The 19,081-nt window shown below is 40.2% G+C and overlaps 1 protein-coding gene across 13 annotated transcripts in view; it reads right to left on the bottom strand.

The window, feature by feature from the left end:
- The window catches only part of FREM1 (FRAS1 related extracellular matrix 1), a 268,715-nt gene that overhangs the window by 41,823 nt on the left and 207,811 nt on the right, over window positions 1–19,081 (bottom strand). For 11 of the 13 annotated variants that reach the window (XM_021063564.1, XM_021063514.1, XM_021063573.1 and 8 more), the window contains 3 exons: window positions 11,443–11,857; window positions 4,783–4,984; window positions 3,958–4,102 (listed from right to left, as the gene is read on the bottom strand). In XM_021063564.1, the coding sequence (XP_020919223.1) occupies window positions 3,958–4,102; window positions 4,783–4,984; window positions 11,443–11,857 (762 nt within the window). Of the gene's footprint in view, window positions 1–3,957; window positions 4,103–4,782; window positions 4,985–11,442; window positions 11,911–19,081 lie in introns of all 13 variants that reach the window. The other 2 variants (XM_021063589.1, XM_021063595.1) reach the window with 2 other exon arrangements.

The raw sequence follows: 19,081 nt of genomic DNA, 5'->3' as shown, positions 1-19,081 counted from the left end.
CAAATGTATCCCATGAAAAATTGGTTCCACAAGCTATTCTGAGGCTGGGTGGTCATGGTTCTATAGTCAAACTATCTCTCTGTCTCTCAAAGATTCCCATTGCATAAAAGCATCCTCATGATTCTGGCACCTGAAGCATTAAGCAGCATACAGGCTAACTAGCAATACATCATTACATCAAGATTTCCTAACATCATTTCTAACGGATTATCTATTGACCCTTTGGGACTTATGTTCAACAGAAATGCTGCCATAGCAAAAATGTGCTAGCAACCAAGATTCTGAGACAATTCCTGCTGAACATGGGTCCTTCTTATTCTTTAAAGAGCCTCTTTTTTGATTGCACCCACCACTCCCTTGAGATTTATTACAGAAGCTTTTACCCTTTCAAATATGCAAACTATTAATCTATTAAATGTATCAAAGGCAAACAAGGACATCAAGTTCCACAGCATTTATCTTATTGATCAATAAGCATATTTTTGGCTGCCCCTGAGGCATATAGAAGTTCCCAGGCTAAGGATCGAACCCGCACTACAGCAGTGACCTGGGCCACAATAGTGACAATGCCAGATCCTTTAACAACTAGGCCACTAGGGAACTCCTCAATAAGCAGGAATCAGCCCAGAGTCAATTTCTAGTTAGAGAGGGGCTTGAGCTGGCCACCAAATGTCTGTGGAATACTTCCTTCAGCCTATTGTTGTCCCCACATGAATGAACAATAATAATCATCCCCACAGGTTACATTTGTTAAGGACTTTAAATACATAAGATGCTTTCCTATGTTTTACCTAATTTGTTCCTCTAAACAAACTGTGGTATTATCCCCATTGTACTGATGACATAACTAAGGCAACTAAGGCTTGACCCAAGTCAGTGGCAGAGCCAGAGCTCAAACCTTTTACCGTGTATTACCTATCCCATAATCCCCAGTGCATTAAATGTGGAGTACACACTAATATTGATACCTGTAATTTATGTTTAAAGTCCTTGAGGAGTAAGCACTTCTCCCATCTTGCTGCCTTGGTGGCCAAAGCCTGGAGAGCAACTGCTCCAGTCTTTAGAGCTGCTGCTGCTCCGTTCCCTTTAGGCTGTTTTAAGCACACTCATTAAAAGTGGGCAAGAACTGGAGTTCCTGTTGTGGCTCAGCGGTAACAAACCCTACTAGTATCCATGAGGATGCAGGTTTGATCCCTGGCCTCATTCAGTGGGTCAGCAATTCGATGTCACTGTGAGCTGTGGTGTAGGTCGCAGACCTGGCTCGGATCTGATGAGACTGTGGCTGTGGCATAGGCTGGCATCTGCAATTCCAATTTGATCCCTAGACTGGGAACATCCATATGCCCCATGTGCAGCCCTAAAAAAGACTAAATAAATAAATAAAAGTGGGTGAGAGGTCCCTTAGTGCCGTGTGGAAAATCATGCACTTGAGAGCCATGCTTTCTGGGCCTAAATCCTAGACCCTTCACTAATGAGCTGTATGAGCCTGGAAAAGTCACTTTCCATCTCCCTGTCTCAGTCTCCTCAGCTGCGAATTCTGGATTACGGTAGCACTTAACTTCTAGGTGGCTGTGCCGATTAAATGAAGAGCAATGAAATAAAACAAACAAAAAAAAAACTATATTGTAAATGTCTGTGGTTTATACTATAGGTGGAACTAGGGTCTGGCTGGTTGTTGTATGTGAAGACAGACCACTACTGGTAACACCGTTTCCTTCTAGGAAAGAAAGTGCTTCTTGTTCCAAAAAACATCTTCTTACAAATGTGGTCAGGGACAACTATACCCTTCAAAACTTGTACAGATAAGAGTTGAGTAATTTCTAGCCCCCTCTAGAGAAAACAATATAGGTCAGAATCAAATCAATGTTATTTTGGAATTAAACATCGGTAGGCATATTTTGGCTTTCAGTCTTTACAAGCTGAATGAGAAACATCTTGAGCACAGGTACCTGAAAATAGGTATCTAATGCAAGCAGGAGCCTATTTTAAAAGCCTCAAGTAAGGTTATGAATTCTATGATTCTCCAATAAATTTGAGGGTTATTTAAAGTTATAAATCATCTTCAAAAGCAATGTCCGTGGTAATGACAAGGAATGAAAAGGGTATGTAGGCCAACTATATCAATCTAGTTCTATCTCAGGGGAAAAAAATCTCTGGTATCTGTGTTGCATTCACATGTGGAAGACTAGCAGTCAGCATTAGATCAGTAGCAAGTCTGATCAATGTTCTTTTTTTTTTTTTTTTTTTTTTTGTCTTTTGTCTTTTGTTGTTGTTGTTGCTATTTCTTGGGCCGCTCCCGCGGCATATGGAGGTTGCCAGGCTAGGGGTCTAATCGGAGCTGTAGCCACCAGCCTACGCCAGAGCCACAGCAACGCGGGATCCGAGCCGCGTCTGCAACCTACACCACAGCTCACGGCAACGCTGGATCGTTAACCCACTGAGCAAGGGCAGGGACCGAACCTGCAACCTCATGGTTCCTAGTCGGATTCGTTAACCACTGCACCACGACGGGAACTCCTGATCAATGTTCTTATGTCTTTTAGTTGAACTATTGAAAAGCAAGTAAAATCAATTTATTAATATTTTTAGGGCAGGATTTAAAAAAAAAAAACATTCCCTTGAGAATTGGAAGACATTCATCTGAAATTGCAAGTAGGTAATATATTTTCTATAAAAACTTTAATCCAAAGGAATCAGAAAAACTTCGGCAAGAACATTTTAATGGGAAGTCGGCATCCATTATACTTCTATAGTGTTATGATTGTATTTTAATGTCAGGGGACAGGTCTTCCTTGCTCACATCTATTTCCCAGCCTCTTGTGCCTGGCATAGAGTAGCCACTCAAGAAAAATCTATGGTGGTTATAAATCTCTGGGGAACTAGGTACTACAAGCAATAGAGGTGGAACCCTGGGAACATGTTTTGTTAAGGATGCATTTTTCTAACAATGACTACAGAGACCTCTGCTGGCAGATATTGGGACTACAATTCAGGGTCAGAAAGAAAAAGCAAGGAAGAAAGCAGAGGCAGATTTCTCAATTTTCTTTTCTTCCTTTGTCCTTTTTATTCTGTCATAAAAGCCCCATAAAGGAGAAGTCCTCATGGTATGTAGTTTGTCTAGGATAGGGTGAATACTAAAACTAGGATAAATGAACACCTTTTCTTTGAGGTGACTGGGAAGAGTAGCAAACTTAAAAGAGAAAGAAAAAAACCAGCACACAAAGAACTGGACAATGATGAATCTTTTAGTGATCCACTGATAGCTGGCAAATTATTCAAGGTGCACCGTCAAAAAAAGTCTAGAATAGGGTCTTGGTGAGTGAAATCACTACAGTCTGTCAATACTGTTAATGTTGAAGATTTGTTGCTCTAACTCCTAAGTATCACTTAATACTTCCCCAAGTCTATTTTCCTCTTTTACACTATTCCTCACCTTCCTTATGGTAAGTTTCTTAACTTACAAAAGCAGTTGCTAGTAATCGCTTGGGTTTTTGAGGTTGTTTGGAAGTGAAGATATTTTGCTAAGGCTTCCAGACTTTCTCATTGTTTCCAACTCCAGCTATTTTAGGAGACTGTGGTTACTAACATGGTCCTAGAGTGACCTCTTGCTGCATGATTTGTACATGAACCTGCAAGCTCAGTCCTGGATGTCAGTGAGTTATCAAGGCAGAAATCTCTGTGTGTGTGACAGTGTATGCATTTGCATGCATAAAATGAATGACCCAGCCCTATATAGGCCCTTAACTATGTATTGTTTTCACATTCTGTAAAGCTACTGGCTTTCCCATTACCAAGCAGTAATAGGAGTTTCCCTCTCCAAAATAAATTCTATGAGCTTGTGAAATGGTTTATCAATTTGTCCTCTTAGATTCTGTTTGAAAAAGAACATTTCACTTTCCTCATCAGATACATTCTGGACACTGTATACAGGACTATTGAATAAACAAAATAATTTACATTTGAGGAGTGGCAGAGTTCCCTGTGGGGTCCATGATTTGGAATTCCATGGTATCTGAATTTACTTCCAAAGATAGATTTATCACGTAGAGAATGGTCTTACTGTTCAAGTCCTTTTGGCTAAATTCCTCATTGATAAATTCACCTACAAGAAAAAGGAAGTAATTGATTTCCATGGGTAATCAAACAAAACACGAGCTGATAAAATTTTATGGCTATTTTAACCTCATCTTTAAAAAGGGCAAAAGTATATTTTTAAAGAAATTAATATAATGTAAGTATTATAAAACTCAAATTCAATGAACTTAAATTAGGCTTTAGAATTATTTTGCCTCAGAAATACCGTACCTTAAATATAAAAATAGAGGGAAGATACAGTAATAAAATCTCTAATTCTGTGCCATTCTGTTTAGTGACATTGTGATCACTGTCTTCAAAAAGCAGAAATAATATACAATCCAGAGAAAACATTACACCAAAAATTGTGACTTCAGAATTTATGATAGAAAAACAGTGAGTCACCAATGTGAATTTGCTCCTGACAATCTGTGTTCCTGTGAAGACATTACAATCTGGCTGTTGAGGGAAAAAGTTGTAAACAATAAACAGTTGCGCATCAGTATTTATTTCTCCCACTCGGGATGAATTTAGGAAAACTCGGCTTCAAACTCTCTTTAGCACCAGTCTTGATTTATAAACTGCGTCTATCAGTAAGCCCTGGGGAGTGTTTACCAAATGGGCCTGCGCTTAATTAAATTACTCTCTAGCATTGCCATCACTGGGTACTTTAAAATGAGCAATTACCAGGATTAAGGAAGGCGGTACCTGTGGTTGTGTTCTCCAGATGTCCGTGTTTGGGGCGTTGTAAAATCTTAAAGATGATCTGATTGTCATCGGTGTCAGGGTCTGATGCCTTCAACATGTGGGAAGTGATGTAAATCCCGTAACAGCCATTTTTCAGGAGCCCCACTTGAGATGGGGAATGTAAGAGGGTGATGCTGGGGGCTGCTTTGTCAAGTGGGTCCACCTGAATTGCCAATAAGCACACACAGTGTTACACAAAGGCTTCCCTCGTCTCCCATGCAACACAGGGCTTTTTAATGGTTCAGCAATGATAAACTCTCCTGAATTTCAGATTCCTTATTCTCTTCATTTATTCATTTCTACCAAAGACTGTATCATTCACAACATTCTCATATCATAGTGTCCAGGACAGAGGCCAACTTTCTATTGTAAACTTTGATCCAGCTTTATTTATTGCTCCACTGTCTGACTCCCCAACTAGGATATAAGCTCCCTGAGGGTAGACACATTTTTTTTCCCCTAACTGTTCCCTTCACCTAGCACAGTGCCAGACCACAACAGAAGCTCAAGAAATACTCGTTGAATGGATATATTAAAACGGACCCAAGAATGTATTGCAAACTTACTATTAGTTCCATAGAAGGATTTCCCCTTTTCCCAGTGTTCAATGACTTACACGAACAAAATTGTAAGGGCTTACAAATGCATTGAACATTGTTGTCCTGACTTTAACTAGCAAAAATGTTGACTAAAAATAAAATACCTCACTAAAAAAAAGTGAAAGGGGCTTATCTATTGGTATTTGCATATGTTTTATCGACAGTGAGAACCAGGCTGAATTTGTGAAGATTGTAACGGGTAATTACTAAAGAGTGAAAGGGGTACATAGGTCCAAACACTACAAAGGGCCTCATTCAAGGATGATAAGGAGATCAGTTCATCTTACCAATGACTCTTGTAGGTTAGGGACAGAGCATTTTTGCATGGATTAGCACAATTCATCACTGATACCAGAAAATGGGTGTAAGAACACTACCTTTCTTCCTCTCACTCCTAACCATTCACATTTTAACCTTAATTACCTTAAAATGATACTGCTGTGAATCTAGCAAAGATTATGTGTCAATGATAAGACCATATATATTTTTAATATAACATAATAAACTGCTAATCAGCTATTAAAAAGAGAAAGAAGTAGGATAAGCTGGTAATGAAAAATTTCCACAACTCAGTGTTAACTGGTAGGAAAAAATTTCCAAAACTAAAAAACAGCAAGTTGCAGAATAGGAAACTACACTCTAATTTTTGTCCAAAACAAATATATACATATGTTCATACAGACACACAGCAAAATTCTGGGAGCATTTGCACAAATCTGTTCATTGGTCTTGGGATGGGAAAAAATTACCACTTAGCCTTTGAGTATTTCTACATGGAATTCTGTTAACAACCGAATTTTTTTTTTCTTTTTAGTTGGCAAGTTGCTTTTTTATTTTTTATTTTTTTAAAGAAAGTAACCTTACCTCATGTTGGTAAATGTTTGGAGAAACAGACATTTTTATTTTTTGCTGATAGGAATGCAAATTAGTGAAAATTTTCTGGAAATAAATTTGACATACATATATAAAAGTGTACATACACTGTGATCCAAAACTTTTACTTTTTTGTGTGTATCCTAAAGAAATATATATATATATATATACACACATTTATATCTGTGTGTGAGTATATATGGTTTACTAACACATACCTTGTAATGCAATTAACGAAAAATTCCATAAAACATACACCATCTCTGCCTGAGACTCAATGCCATGCAGTCTTTAAAAACTGTTTTCAAGGAAGATTTAATGACAAGAGGAAATTTTTATAAGAGTAGAAACAAGCAATATGCATAACAGTACATATAATTTTTTTGATTGCATAGAATCGAAGAATGGAAAGAAGTCACCAATGACAATGGGATGATGAAGGACTATTTTCTTGTGCTTTTCTGTAGTTTACGAATGCTTCACAACACACAATCATTTTATACACTGAAATAGCAACAAACACTTTCCAAAGTCACAGTCCTTCTCTTCTCCTGAAAATTGTAGATGGCACCTCAGAGACACAAGATGGGTGGGAGGTGGGGAGTCACATAGTCCTCATGGCCTTTTGGGGGAGAAGTTCCAGGGTGGCCAATAGGAAGGATGCTCAATGGCAAGAAAGGAAAAATAATAATACTTCAAGCCATTTGCTTTATCCTCATAATTGGTAAATACTTGAAGGTAGGGTTTCATTTTTTAAATGTTGTATTTTCCTTAAAAATAAAAGCATTATCCGAGTTCCTATGGTGATGCAGTGGGTTAGGAATCTGACTCCAGTGGCTCAGGTCACAGCAGAGGTGTGGTTTTAATCCCTGGCCCAGCATAGTGGGTTAAGGATCTAGCATTGCTGCAGCTGTAGTGTAGGTTGTAGCTGTGGCTAAGATTTAATCCCTGTTCCAAGAACCTCCATATGCCACGGTTAAGGTAAAAAAAAAAAAAAAAAAAAAAAAAAAAATTATTACCAAAAGCAAATGAATGCCTGCTGTGATAATTTATTTTTTAAAAAATGTTAATATCAAGTTCCCATCAGGGCTCAGTGGTTAACGAACCCGACTAGCATTCATGAGGATGTGAGTTCAATCCCTGGCCTCACTCAGTGGGTTAAGGTTTCAGAGTTGCTGTGGTATAGGCTGCAGACACGGCTTAGATCCCACGTTGCTGTGGCTGTGGTGTGGGCCAGCAGCTACAGCTCCAATTTGATCCCTAGCATGGGAACCACCATATGCTGTGGGTGCAGCCCTAAAAAGACAAAAAAAAAAAAAAAAAAGAAAAAAAGTCAATATCTATACTCTGGTTACATGGCCCCCATGTTCTATCTTTGGTAATACTTATGTTAAAATCAAGCCTACTCTAGCTAAATTTCTAATTTCTTCCAAGCCAGGTCTTTTGGCTCAGTATATCAGAAGAGCATTTTAAAATACTGGAGTACAAGACATTTTTTGTTAAAAGCCAGATTCCTATGATCACTTGTGTTGGATTTACTAAAAATCATCTCATGCATGCCTAAAAACCATAGACAGCAGTGACTCTGGTCCTTTCTCCCACACTCCAGTCCTGTCCCATTTTTAAGAAAGATTACAAGGGAGTTTCTGCTGTGGTTCAGCGGTAACGAATCTGACAAGTATCCACGAGGACAAGAGTTTTATCCCTGGCCTCGCTCAGTGGGTTAAGGATCCAGTGTTACTCTGAGCTGTGATGTAGGTTGCAGACATGGCTCGGATCCTGCCTTACTGTGTCAGTGGCATAGGCTGGCAGCTACAGCTCTCATTTGATCCCTAGCCTGGGAATTTCCATATGCCACAGGTGTGGCCCTAAAAAGATTAAAAAAAAAAAAAAGAATAAAGATTAGAGGAATCATTGAAGCAAGATTACAGAATCTTGATCAGATAGACATGATTTCCTACAAAATGAATGTCAGACTAGTGCCCGCTGTTATCAGTAACATACACCTGGGTTTTGTACTGAAGTCCAGCAACTTTGCCCTCCATGACCCAGTTGGGGCCACTGGAGTAGTGCACCCTGCTTAGGAGACTTACATGGACCAATTCATCACTCAGTGGTGGTGGACATCAAATTGTCTCGCCATAAAAAGCTCCTGAAAGCAAGAGACTGAGGAGGTCACCTCTCTTGCACTGCTAGAGGGTTTAGTCATTTCCTAAATGCTTCCAGAGCCACCAGGACGTTTGGGAAAATTACAGGAGAAAGTTTGAGGCTTTCTTTGATGGGTTTACACATAAGGAAAGGTACTTGTATTTTTAATGAAAAATCCTTTAGAGCACACATTCAACATTTTCCTACCAGTAAATTCTACAATTTCCTAGAGATAACTATCTTAGGATAAGATAATTTTGGTGTTGGGAGAAACCTGATTTAATTCTGGTACTTTCTGTAAATTCTACCCCCTTTTCTCTCTCTGATCTGGAGTGTAGGAAGGAACTTTTAGGGATGCACTCAGAATTAATAATGCCTACGTATTTGCAACCTAGTAGAACAGAATGTTGTTCCAGATGGGGCAGGACAGTGACATTTCTCTACAAAGCACGGTGAGTCGGAAGTCAAGAAAAAGATATTAAATACATGGAATGGATGAATAACAAGGACCTACTGTAGACCATAGGGAAATCTACTCAATACTCTGTAGTGACCTATATGGGAAGAGAATCTAAAAAGGAATGGATATATGTATATGTATAACTGATTCACCTTGCTATACACCTGAAACTAACACAACATTGTAAATCAACTATATTCCAAGAAAATTTAATTTAAAAAAGAGATTATCAGTAGACCAAAGAGTGGGATGGAACTCGCAACAATTAAAATATGTAATTAGAAAAAGAAACACAGTAATTGTACAATGTGCAAAGAACTTCCCACATACTGTACCAACCATACCAATACCTTCTTTCTTCTCCTAGTGCGTCATAATTTCACTGCATTTTCCAGACTTCCTTCATGCCAAAGATTCATCTTTGCCCAATCTATGTTATCATAACTCACCAGCTTTCTACTCAGATCCATCTTTGATAGAGACTGTGAAGATTAATTTTATATGTCAACTTTGGGTTATGATGTATAGTTGTTTGCTTAAACACCAGCTAGATATTTCTGTGAAGGAATTTTTTTTTTCCAGACATAACTAATATTTACAACAATAGACTTTGTTTTTTCTTTTTAGGTCCACACCTATGGCATATGGAGGTTATAAGGCTCAGGGTCGAATCAGAGCTACAGCTTCCAGCCTACACCATAGCCACAGCAATGCAGGATCTGAGCCGCGTCTGCAACCTGCACCATGGCTCACGGCAACGCAGGATCCTTAACCCATTGAGTGAGGCCAGGGATCGAACTTGTGTCTTCATGGATCCTAGTCCAGTTTGTTTACTGCTGAGCCACAACAGGAAATCCCAACAATAGACTCTGAATAAAGCAGATCACCTTCCGTAATAATGGGTGGGCCACATCCAGTCATTTAAAGATCTTAAAAGAAATGATGGAAGTCTCTTGAGGAGGAGGAATTCTGCCTCCAGACTGCCTTTGGACTTAAGACTATAATATCAACTCCTGCTGGAGTTTTCAGGCTGCTGGCCTGCTCTGCAGATTTTGGATGATCAGCCCCCATAATTGCATGAGTCACTTCCTGAATATACATCAACCTCTCTCTCTCTTTCTCTCTCCCTCTTTCTAATAATTTATATATGAATAAATTATATATATTCTATTGGTTCTGCTTATCTGGAGAACCCTAAGACAGAGACTAAAGAGCAAGGGAAAAATATTATTGTTTTACATAATCAGAATATATCCTGGAGTTCCCTAGTGGCTCATTAGGTCAAGGATTTGTCATTGTCACTGCTGTGGCATAGCTTCGATGCCTGGCCGTAGGTATGGTCAAAAGAAAGAAAAAAGAAAAGAATGAAGAATGTAATAAAAGTCATTTAAAAAAAAAAGAATGTATCCTGATCTAAGAAACAGATTTACATCTTTTTTGCTGTTGTTGGAAATGGGTAGAAGAGGGTGAACTATATCCAAGGAGAGTGGATTCAAGGCTTTGGGAGCCAGAACATACTTGATGTGTTTTGACTAAAAAAAGAAAAACACACGATGCCCTCCAAGAATTATCCTAACAGTCAACACAAGGGTGGCAGCGTAGTGCCACAGAAAGGACACAGCATCGAGGATCAGAAAGACTTAAGACTTTTATGTGTGTTGAAAAAATAATTTAACGTTTGAACTTCTGAACATCTGTGAAATGGAGATAATGAAACTCAGTTCATGGGATTCTTATGAAAATTAAATGAGATTTATGTAACATGGGTCCAACCTCCAGTTAATACTCCAAACACTGCAGCTACTATAATTATTTTCTTCACCATTAATACATGTGAAGTATCGATGCCACATAGTTAAGTTTTCATGTGTTTAATTGAAAACCATTAAGATGCCAGTAGATAAGACAGACTCATAAGCGTCAATGTAATAGTGTAGTTAGATATTATAATGTAGTTATAGGAGACTCAATATCTAATGTGCTTCAGGCAACATGCTAGTGCCTTGGATACATAATCTTATTTAATTTTCACCACAGTGCTGTAAGGCATTTTTAAAAATTATTTTTTGGCTGCAACCAAAGTATGCAGAAGTTCCTAGGCCAGGGACTGAACCTGCACCACAACAGCAACCCGAACCACTGCAGTGATAATGCCAGATCCTTAACCTGCTGTGCCACAAGAGAACGCCAAGGCAAGTTTTCCAAAGAAGGAAAAGTAGGATCCGAAGAGGCAAGGAACTCTTTTAAAGTCACTCTACTCTTAAAATATTTAAAGCAGAAATTCCAACCTAGGTGTGTCTGACCCCAAAGCCTGTATTTTTTGGCCCTTTTCTGTACCACCACTGACTCCAAAGGTCAGCCCTTAGCCCGCACACAGGGAGAACATTTGTTTGCTCATATTTAGATGCCCAGTGCCTTGCTTAGTGCCTGGCTTGCTGCAAACACCCACTACAGATCTGAATGAAAGAAGTAAATAAGGAAACAGTTCTCAAAGTTACTTTTTCCACATCTCTGGTCATAACCCACGTTTGTCAAACTTGCCTGGATGGTGAATGAAACAGGTTCTTGGAACACTCTCCCATCCACAAGAAAGCCTTGGTTTGTCCCATCCATGGCCACAAAAGTAAAGTGGTCCGTCTGCGAGTCCCCTCCTGAGTGCCTGTAGGCCACACGCCCGCTGTCCACGTCCAGCTGAGTGAAGTTGTGTTGGAGCAGCACCATCCCCGAGAGGTAGAGCTGGCCATGTCGTGGGAGCTGGGCCACAAGGAACGTGAGGTTCTCTGCTGGAGTGTCAGGGTCGGTCAGCTGAAGGAGGTCAGGGGACAGCAGGCCCGTGGCCCCTTCGGCCAGTCTCAGCCCCTTGTTCCTGGTCACCACAGGTAAGGCTCTGTCCACAGTCTCCAGGGTGATCTCAAACACCCCCTGCTTGGTCTGCAGTCCATTGCTGATGATGAATCTGGCAAAGAGAGGCAAGGCAGCCTTCAACATAGATGCTTGTGTCACCATCTACTGGAATGAAATGATAACAATACACACCTTTACTAAAGACCACGCTATGTTGGGACTCAAATGAAAACTCAGATCTCTCAGAAGGATGCCATTCTAGCCATTAAACAAACCAGTCTCACTAAGTAATGCAGGAACAGACTGTTCTAACCCCCAAAGTATTTCCTCATCAACTCTGATGGGAGACTCACATGATGGGACAGACTAAGTCAATGATATTTCTCAGGCTTGTCAGCACTTAGTATAATTCCTTGCCCCAAATAAGAACTTCCCATCCCACTAGACTCATTGCATGAGTCTTTAGAGTATACCCATCTTTTGCAATTGTATTTTCTTCTTGAGAGGTTAATAGGCCAAACTCTTAAGGTTGATCATTGGAAGCCCATCCAATAAAGTGCTGAGTAGACTGGACTTGACCCATTCACTAAATTCACTTATTTTTCTTTGTGCTTCTATATTTGCACCTGATTAGATATAAGGGGTTTATGTTGGACCAAGACTACTCCCTCTTTGAAAAAAAAAAAAAAAGAAGAAAGAAAATTAGAGCAGAAAGGTTTAGAAATGTGGAGGGAGGTCATAAGGCAGATAGGAGACAGAGCTGGAACCAGAACCCAGGCCTTCTGACCCCACACATTCTGCTCTTGAAGAGTTTTTAATAAACACTGGTGCAGGAGGTCCCATCGTGGCACAGCAGAAACTATCCCACTAGGAACCCTGAGGTTGCAGGTTCAATCCCTGGACTAGTTCAGTCGGTTGAGGATCCAGCGTTGCCATGAACTATGATATAGGTCACAGATGTGTCTTGGATCCCGTGTTGCTATGGCTGTGGAACAGGCCAGCAGCTATAGCTCCGATTGGACCCCTAGCCTGGGAACCTCCATATGCCATGGGTGCAGCCATGAAAAGACAAAAGACAAAAAAAAAAAAAAAAAAAAAAAAAAAGTGCTGGTGCAGCAATCCACTAAGAAAGAGTCATGGTGCCTGAGTACCCCTGTAGACCTATAAAGAGAAAACTGAAGTGATACAAAACCAAGGCAAGCCACGTCTTTTCTATAAGCATAGGTTTGTGATATTATAACGTGCTCCTGATGGTATGGGTCACTGTCAGTCTCAAAATTAAGCTCATCGAAATGATCTTTAGAACATTCCAATGTATCATCTCTATTTGAAGGACAGTGGAGACTATTGTTTCATTAAGCCAGCAAAAGGCAATATTAAAAATCCAACAACCTAGGAAATCACTACTCTCCCATGGGCTTGACCCAGTCATCGTAGGCCAAAGAAACATACTTCAAAATAATCACACGGTTGTGTCTATTTGTTCTTTCCACTTACCAGTTGCTTGAAGTGTTTCTGGAGGACAGAGACACTCATATTCCATGGACATAAAGTCATAGTGATAACATTAAACTGTCCTTGCAGGGGCTTCATTTTTTTTTTTTTTTTTTGTAGCACTGCACCTGCTGCTAGGGGTCAAATCAGAGCTGTAGCTGCTGGCCTACACCACAGCCACACAATCCTGGATCAGAGTCACATCTGTGACCTACACCACAGCTCACAGCAATGCTAGATCTTAACCCAATGGGTGAGGCCAGGGATGGAACCTGCATCTTCATGGGTAATTGTTGGGTTCATAACCCACTGAGCCACAATGGGAATTCTCATTTGCGGGTTCTTTTTAAAAACTAAAGATAGGGAGTTTATATTTATTTTACTCAAATGGAAAAATGTGGCTACTAACTTTTTATTCTTCGTGAAATGCAAAAGCCCTTATCCTTCAGGGGTTGGAGGGCTGAGGCTTTTCTCTTGAACATGAAGGAACATTAAACCAGGTTGTGTGCACAAGATGAGTCAGCCAGGCTGCCGGAGGCCAAGGGCTCAGGGAGAGGAGCAGCTGGACAGAAAGTAAAGGGGAGATGAGTTTGGCTGATACAGGTTTTGCTTTGAAGGCGAGGCTAAAATGTCTGAGCTTTCTAATTATCTAGCTGGTAAGAATGCCTACAAGGAAAATAGGATGTGAGGCATAGAAAAAGAAATCCCTGTACCAAAACTTAAAACTGCTAAGTAAAGGGCTACAAGGAAAGCATGTTTTTGACATGTGACTTGTAAAGAAGGTAACCTGGGATTTTTGTTTTTTGGTTTTTTTTCCACAACATTATTTTTGTAGTTTGAGTAAGAACACTGACTTTACTTTAGAATTATAGATTGAGCAAAATCACATCATTTCCTTAAAACAAAATGATGCATTTTGATAAACAGATTCTAAGCCAAAAGGGCAATTTCATTGCTGGATCATGATGTGTTTGCAAAATTCATTGTTTTTTAAAAAGGAAAAAAAAAAGCACACCTAGAAAAATATCTGTGTATGTCCTTCAAAATTTTATTTATTAGCCCCCTTGACAGTTTCCAAGGTCAAATGATATACATTTTTAGGGACAAAAATCACAGTCTCAGGAGGTTTTTCATGGAATTATGCCTTTATGCTGCTGGTTTCCTGTTCACTTTTCTTGTTTCCCCCTTGGAGTTTATCATCTGACTAGAAGTAAAATAAGGAAACTAGGGGTTCCCTCAGGGCCTCCAATTTCCTTTTCCACCTAACTCCTCCAGAAACACCATTCATTCTTCCAATTTTGCCCTCCTTTACAGTGAAGTGGCTGTCTATTCCCTACTAGGTCCCTACGTGTGGTGAGTTTTAAACTAGCTATTTATAGTTGAGCACAAGTTGAAGCCAGAGTATAAGTTTTTTGGTATCAGCACGAATTGTGGAATTAACGTCTTGGTGCACCATTAAAAGCATGTCAAATACTGGCAGAGAAGAAAGAAGCAGGAGGCGGAAAGGTCGGGGAGAGACAGCCCTCAGGAGCAAGGAGGTTAAGTGGTAGCCCAGGGGCCACCAGGGGCTCATCAGACGTGGCCATTTTGAATATGTGATTCTGACTTTCCCCTCTGGAGTCTGAATTCCAAAAATGTCCAAGTGGGTCCTCGAAGCTCAGCCTCGGGGTGGCCACATTTATCCATGAGTGTGTGACCTGTGTGAGGGCACCGAAGTTTTCTTATGATCCAGACAGTCCATCTCAAACCCCTCCTTGCCTATGATGGGCACCTGACCACATCAGAAATCGGCAGCCTGCCATCAGGCAGATGGGAATGAGGGCAAACAGGCCAGGGACCATGAGAGGGTAAAAAATATGTTTACAGAGGCCCGTGTGCCCAGCTGGGACACCAAGGCAGCTGTCTGCATTGACCGAAAGCTAATAAGCCAGGAGTGAAAAGGATGCAGTGTCTAAACATGTCTGGATTAAACACATCACCCCACTTTCACAAATAACAATATAAACTCCTCACAGGCAGAGACATTATGGGAGAGAGAGAGGGTGAATGGTCATGGTTGGCTTCCCGGTCAAAATAAGCCTAGCGGAACCAGCACAACAAGGTCAGTGTGCTTTACGTATGCGAAGGTTGACCAGATGCTCCTACTAATGCTCCACCACCCCCCTTAACTGAAAGCTTCCAAATACACATTCAAGTTTGAAAACAGTAGTGCCATTGCTGTTATGGCATCCATTCCACAGTTAAGAAGCTGGTGGTATCGAGGTAGCTTCCATGAGCGCATTTTATTTCATGTCCTTCATTACACTCCCCTGAGAAGAGACACAGCCAAGATGACCACTGTCTCATGAAATTTGGGGAATGACTCTTAGATTTGTCTGGGGTGCCTGCCTGGTCTGATTTCACCATTACCATGGTGCTTTCAAGCTTTCTGCATTTCCTGGCAATAGAGTTGGCTGAAGAATCTGCCATCTGTCATGGCATTTAAAAGATAAAAATGGAATCATAAATAGAGCCAGTTCTTCGGGGAAAAAAAAAAAAAAAAAAAAAAAAAGTCCAGCCGGCATGTCAAAATGGAGGACATTAGCATGTTCTTTTAGTACCCGGCTGCCAGCCGCTGAAGTCAGCTTGCTAATCACTTGATGTCATCTGTCCCAGAATGTGCTGCCAAATCTTTCTTCCAGGCCAGCAGCACCAAACAATACAGGAGAAATTTATGATTCACAAAATATTTTTGCAGAAGGTAAAATCTGACCATTAAACTCCCCCATGTAATTAATGCTGCCATAGCTTACATTAAAAAGAGAAGGGGGGAAATTCTCTGCCACAGAATTTATCTCTTCTACCCAGCCAAATTCCTTGCCAGATTTAACAGCAAGCAACATAAATTTAGGTGATTAGATTGGTTGCATATATTTAATTTTTAAAAAGCACCATGATCACACTTTCATTAAAACAGGCTTTCAGATTTGGTTTAGCGCCACTTGACAAACAACACAGTGGTCCATGATTGGGTGAGTGAAACGACCAGATTAAAATGAAGGTCTTGGGCAGATGCTGGGCTCTTCCATTATAAATATGCAAAACTGCTGGCCAAACATCAGAATGACACATGGAGAAGGTTCCTTCCCACAAGTACAAATTCTCCACACATTTTTGGTGCAATCAAGTGTAATGGAAAGAACTCTCCCAAATGAAATCTCAGCCCAAACTCAGCTTTGATACTCAGTTATGTCAATTTAGGTGACTTTCTTTGCCTATTGGAAACTCAGTTATGTCAATTTAGGTGACTTTCTTTGCCTCTTAGAAACTCAGTTTTCTCATCCATAAAAGGGGAACAAGCTATCTTTCTCAAGGTGGGGGTATAAGGCTTAAAGAAAATGATATACACAAAAAATGGTCTAGTATACTGCTAGATGCATTACAGGTGTTCATGCAGTACTAGCTTTCCTATACAGAGATGAAGAGATTGGATTAAATTCCATGCCTTTCAACCTCCGCTGTATATTTTCTCTCTAAAGACCTATTTCCTAATCTTGAGACATTCCAACACCATCCTTACCATTTTTGCCATTTTCTAGAATGATGTCAATTCTTACTACTTACTATTTTGCTTTTTTAACTCATTTTACTGCTTAAATAAGTACTTGAAAAGAAATCTTTTAACTACTAAAAGCTGAAAGTTTTAAATCACAAAAGCTTAATCACCATAAATACTACAAAAATAAATACTGGAAAACAAACTGTTATTCATCTTAGCTAGATATTATTGGCCAATGGCTTGGAGCCTGAGACCTGTATTCTTCTTTGCTAAAAAGGGAAAACAGTTAATATTGAAGAACTGTTAAGGACATATGAGCACCAGCCTGAGACTTTCTTCTTGAAACAGAAAGACTGAGAGATCTAAAAGGAAGTCGTCTCTCACTCTTGAATCCTTATTATTTATTGCCTCCTTCCTGGACCAGCCCACATCATTTGCATCTTTGTATCTTTGGTGATACTAATCCCTCACTTTAGGAAACAGGTCCACAGGCTTTATGCTAAAAGAATACCTTGCGCAGAAGCCCCATATTCAAAACAAATTAAAAATCAAACCACCAAAGACAAACAAAGTTCTCTCAGGTCATTGAGATCCAAGCTTCAGAGCCCCCCAGGTCGGCTCCTTCATTTTCTTTCTCTGGGAGGGCCCCAGAAGGCTCCTATAAATCCTCAACCTTCTCATAACATACCTGGAAAAATGGACTGGACCAGACCAGAGACGGCTAGTCCCAAAAGCATCAGAACCCCCGGGATGGGGAGCTTTTAAAAAATACAGATTCCTGGGCCCCAAACTGAACTTACCAAAACCACCTCTCTGTGGTGAGGCCCAAGAATATGTACCTTTGTAAATCTCTCAGGTAATTCTCCCGAGGATCCAGAAATGTAGACACTTCTGGGATGAATGATTTCTAAAATGCCGTCTATTCTGACTCTGTGGATTTGAATTAGGAAATCATTCTGGTAGCACCAATCCTTACATCAGAGATCCTGTTTCCCAGTCTCAGCTCATTACTCCCATCTGATTAATACCTAATCAGTATTTCTCACCATCTTTACACATCTGTTCTTTGGCTTCCCCAGTAGGATCTCTGGATTCTCCCATTCGGTCACTACTGTCTTCAGCAGACTCTCCCGCAGGCACTGAGGGGGTAAAGCAGGAGTGGACAGGACCAAGATGTTCCAGAAATGGGTGTAAAATTAAAAGCCCTGAATCTGATATATGTGGGTTAAGCCAAAAAGCATCCACCCTCCATTAACAGGACAAAAAGAATCACCATTGCTCTGGATAATTTCTCTCCTCCTTCAAGATTAATCTTAGTGTTGGAAAGACTAGAGGGAAAAAGGGGCACAGAAGCAAGACTATAATAAACAATGATAACAAGAAAAACAACAACAAGTGTAAGAGTAGTAATAGAAATCAGTACTAATCTTGTTCTTCCAGTGTACCATATATTGTTTGAAGAACTTTACATACATAAGCTCATTTAAACTTCTCAACAGCTCTGTGAGGCAGTTACTAAGAGCATCACATAAAAGCATTACTGGGAGCACAGGAGAATGTGCGACTTGAGGAAAACCAGAGAGGTGAGTAATGGAGGCAGTAATCCATCTCAAGCCTGTGCCTCAACAACTGCTCTATACCACTTTGCAAGCCAAAGAACTGGTATGAAAAGTAATCCCCATCTCTCATGTTTTAGTTAATACCTAGCAACCCTCAAGCACTGAATTGGTTATTAAGATAGTGACCAACCAAATGATTAGCATTTTTTTTTTTTTTGGTCTTTTTAGTGCGGCACCAGCGGACTGGTGGGCTGGGGGGTCCAATCGGAGCTATGCCGCCAGCTTACACCATAGCCACAGCAATGCAGGATCCGAGCCATATCTGCAACCTACACCACAGCTCATAGCAATGCCGGATCTTAATCCACTGAGCAAGTCCAGGAATCGAGCCTGCATCCTCATGGATACTAGTCAGATTCATTTGCACTGAGCCATGACAGGAACTCCCCAAATGATTATCAAAAGAACGTTTGCATGTTAAGAACATTTGTCTTAAGGAAAAAGATATTAGTTCAAACTGATCTGGACTTCTTGTTTAACAGTTTAACTATCCAAATCATCATTCCCAAAGCCAAAAGGGCAAGTAAAATCATCTTTACTGATATTTAAACAGTGTTTATCATGGAAGACATATTGAATTGAGATAGATAACACATATGATAGAGGAAAATGGTATTTGAACATGGGGTACCTCAGTGTACCTGATAATTTATGATATCCCATCAAATGACATCAGGGGTAGACC

Source organism: Sus scrofa, chromosome 1 (assembly GCF_000003025.6).
Source record: "Sus scrofa isolate TJ Tabasco breed Duroc chromosome 1, Sscrofa11.1, whole genome shotgun sequence".
Taxonomy (NCBI): domain Eukaryota; kingdom Metazoa; phylum Chordata; class Mammalia; order Artiodactyla; family Suidae; genus Sus; species Sus scrofa.
The sequence above is the reverse complement of the archived record's forward strand: the minus strand, read 5'-3'. Positions and strand labels throughout refer to the sequence as shown.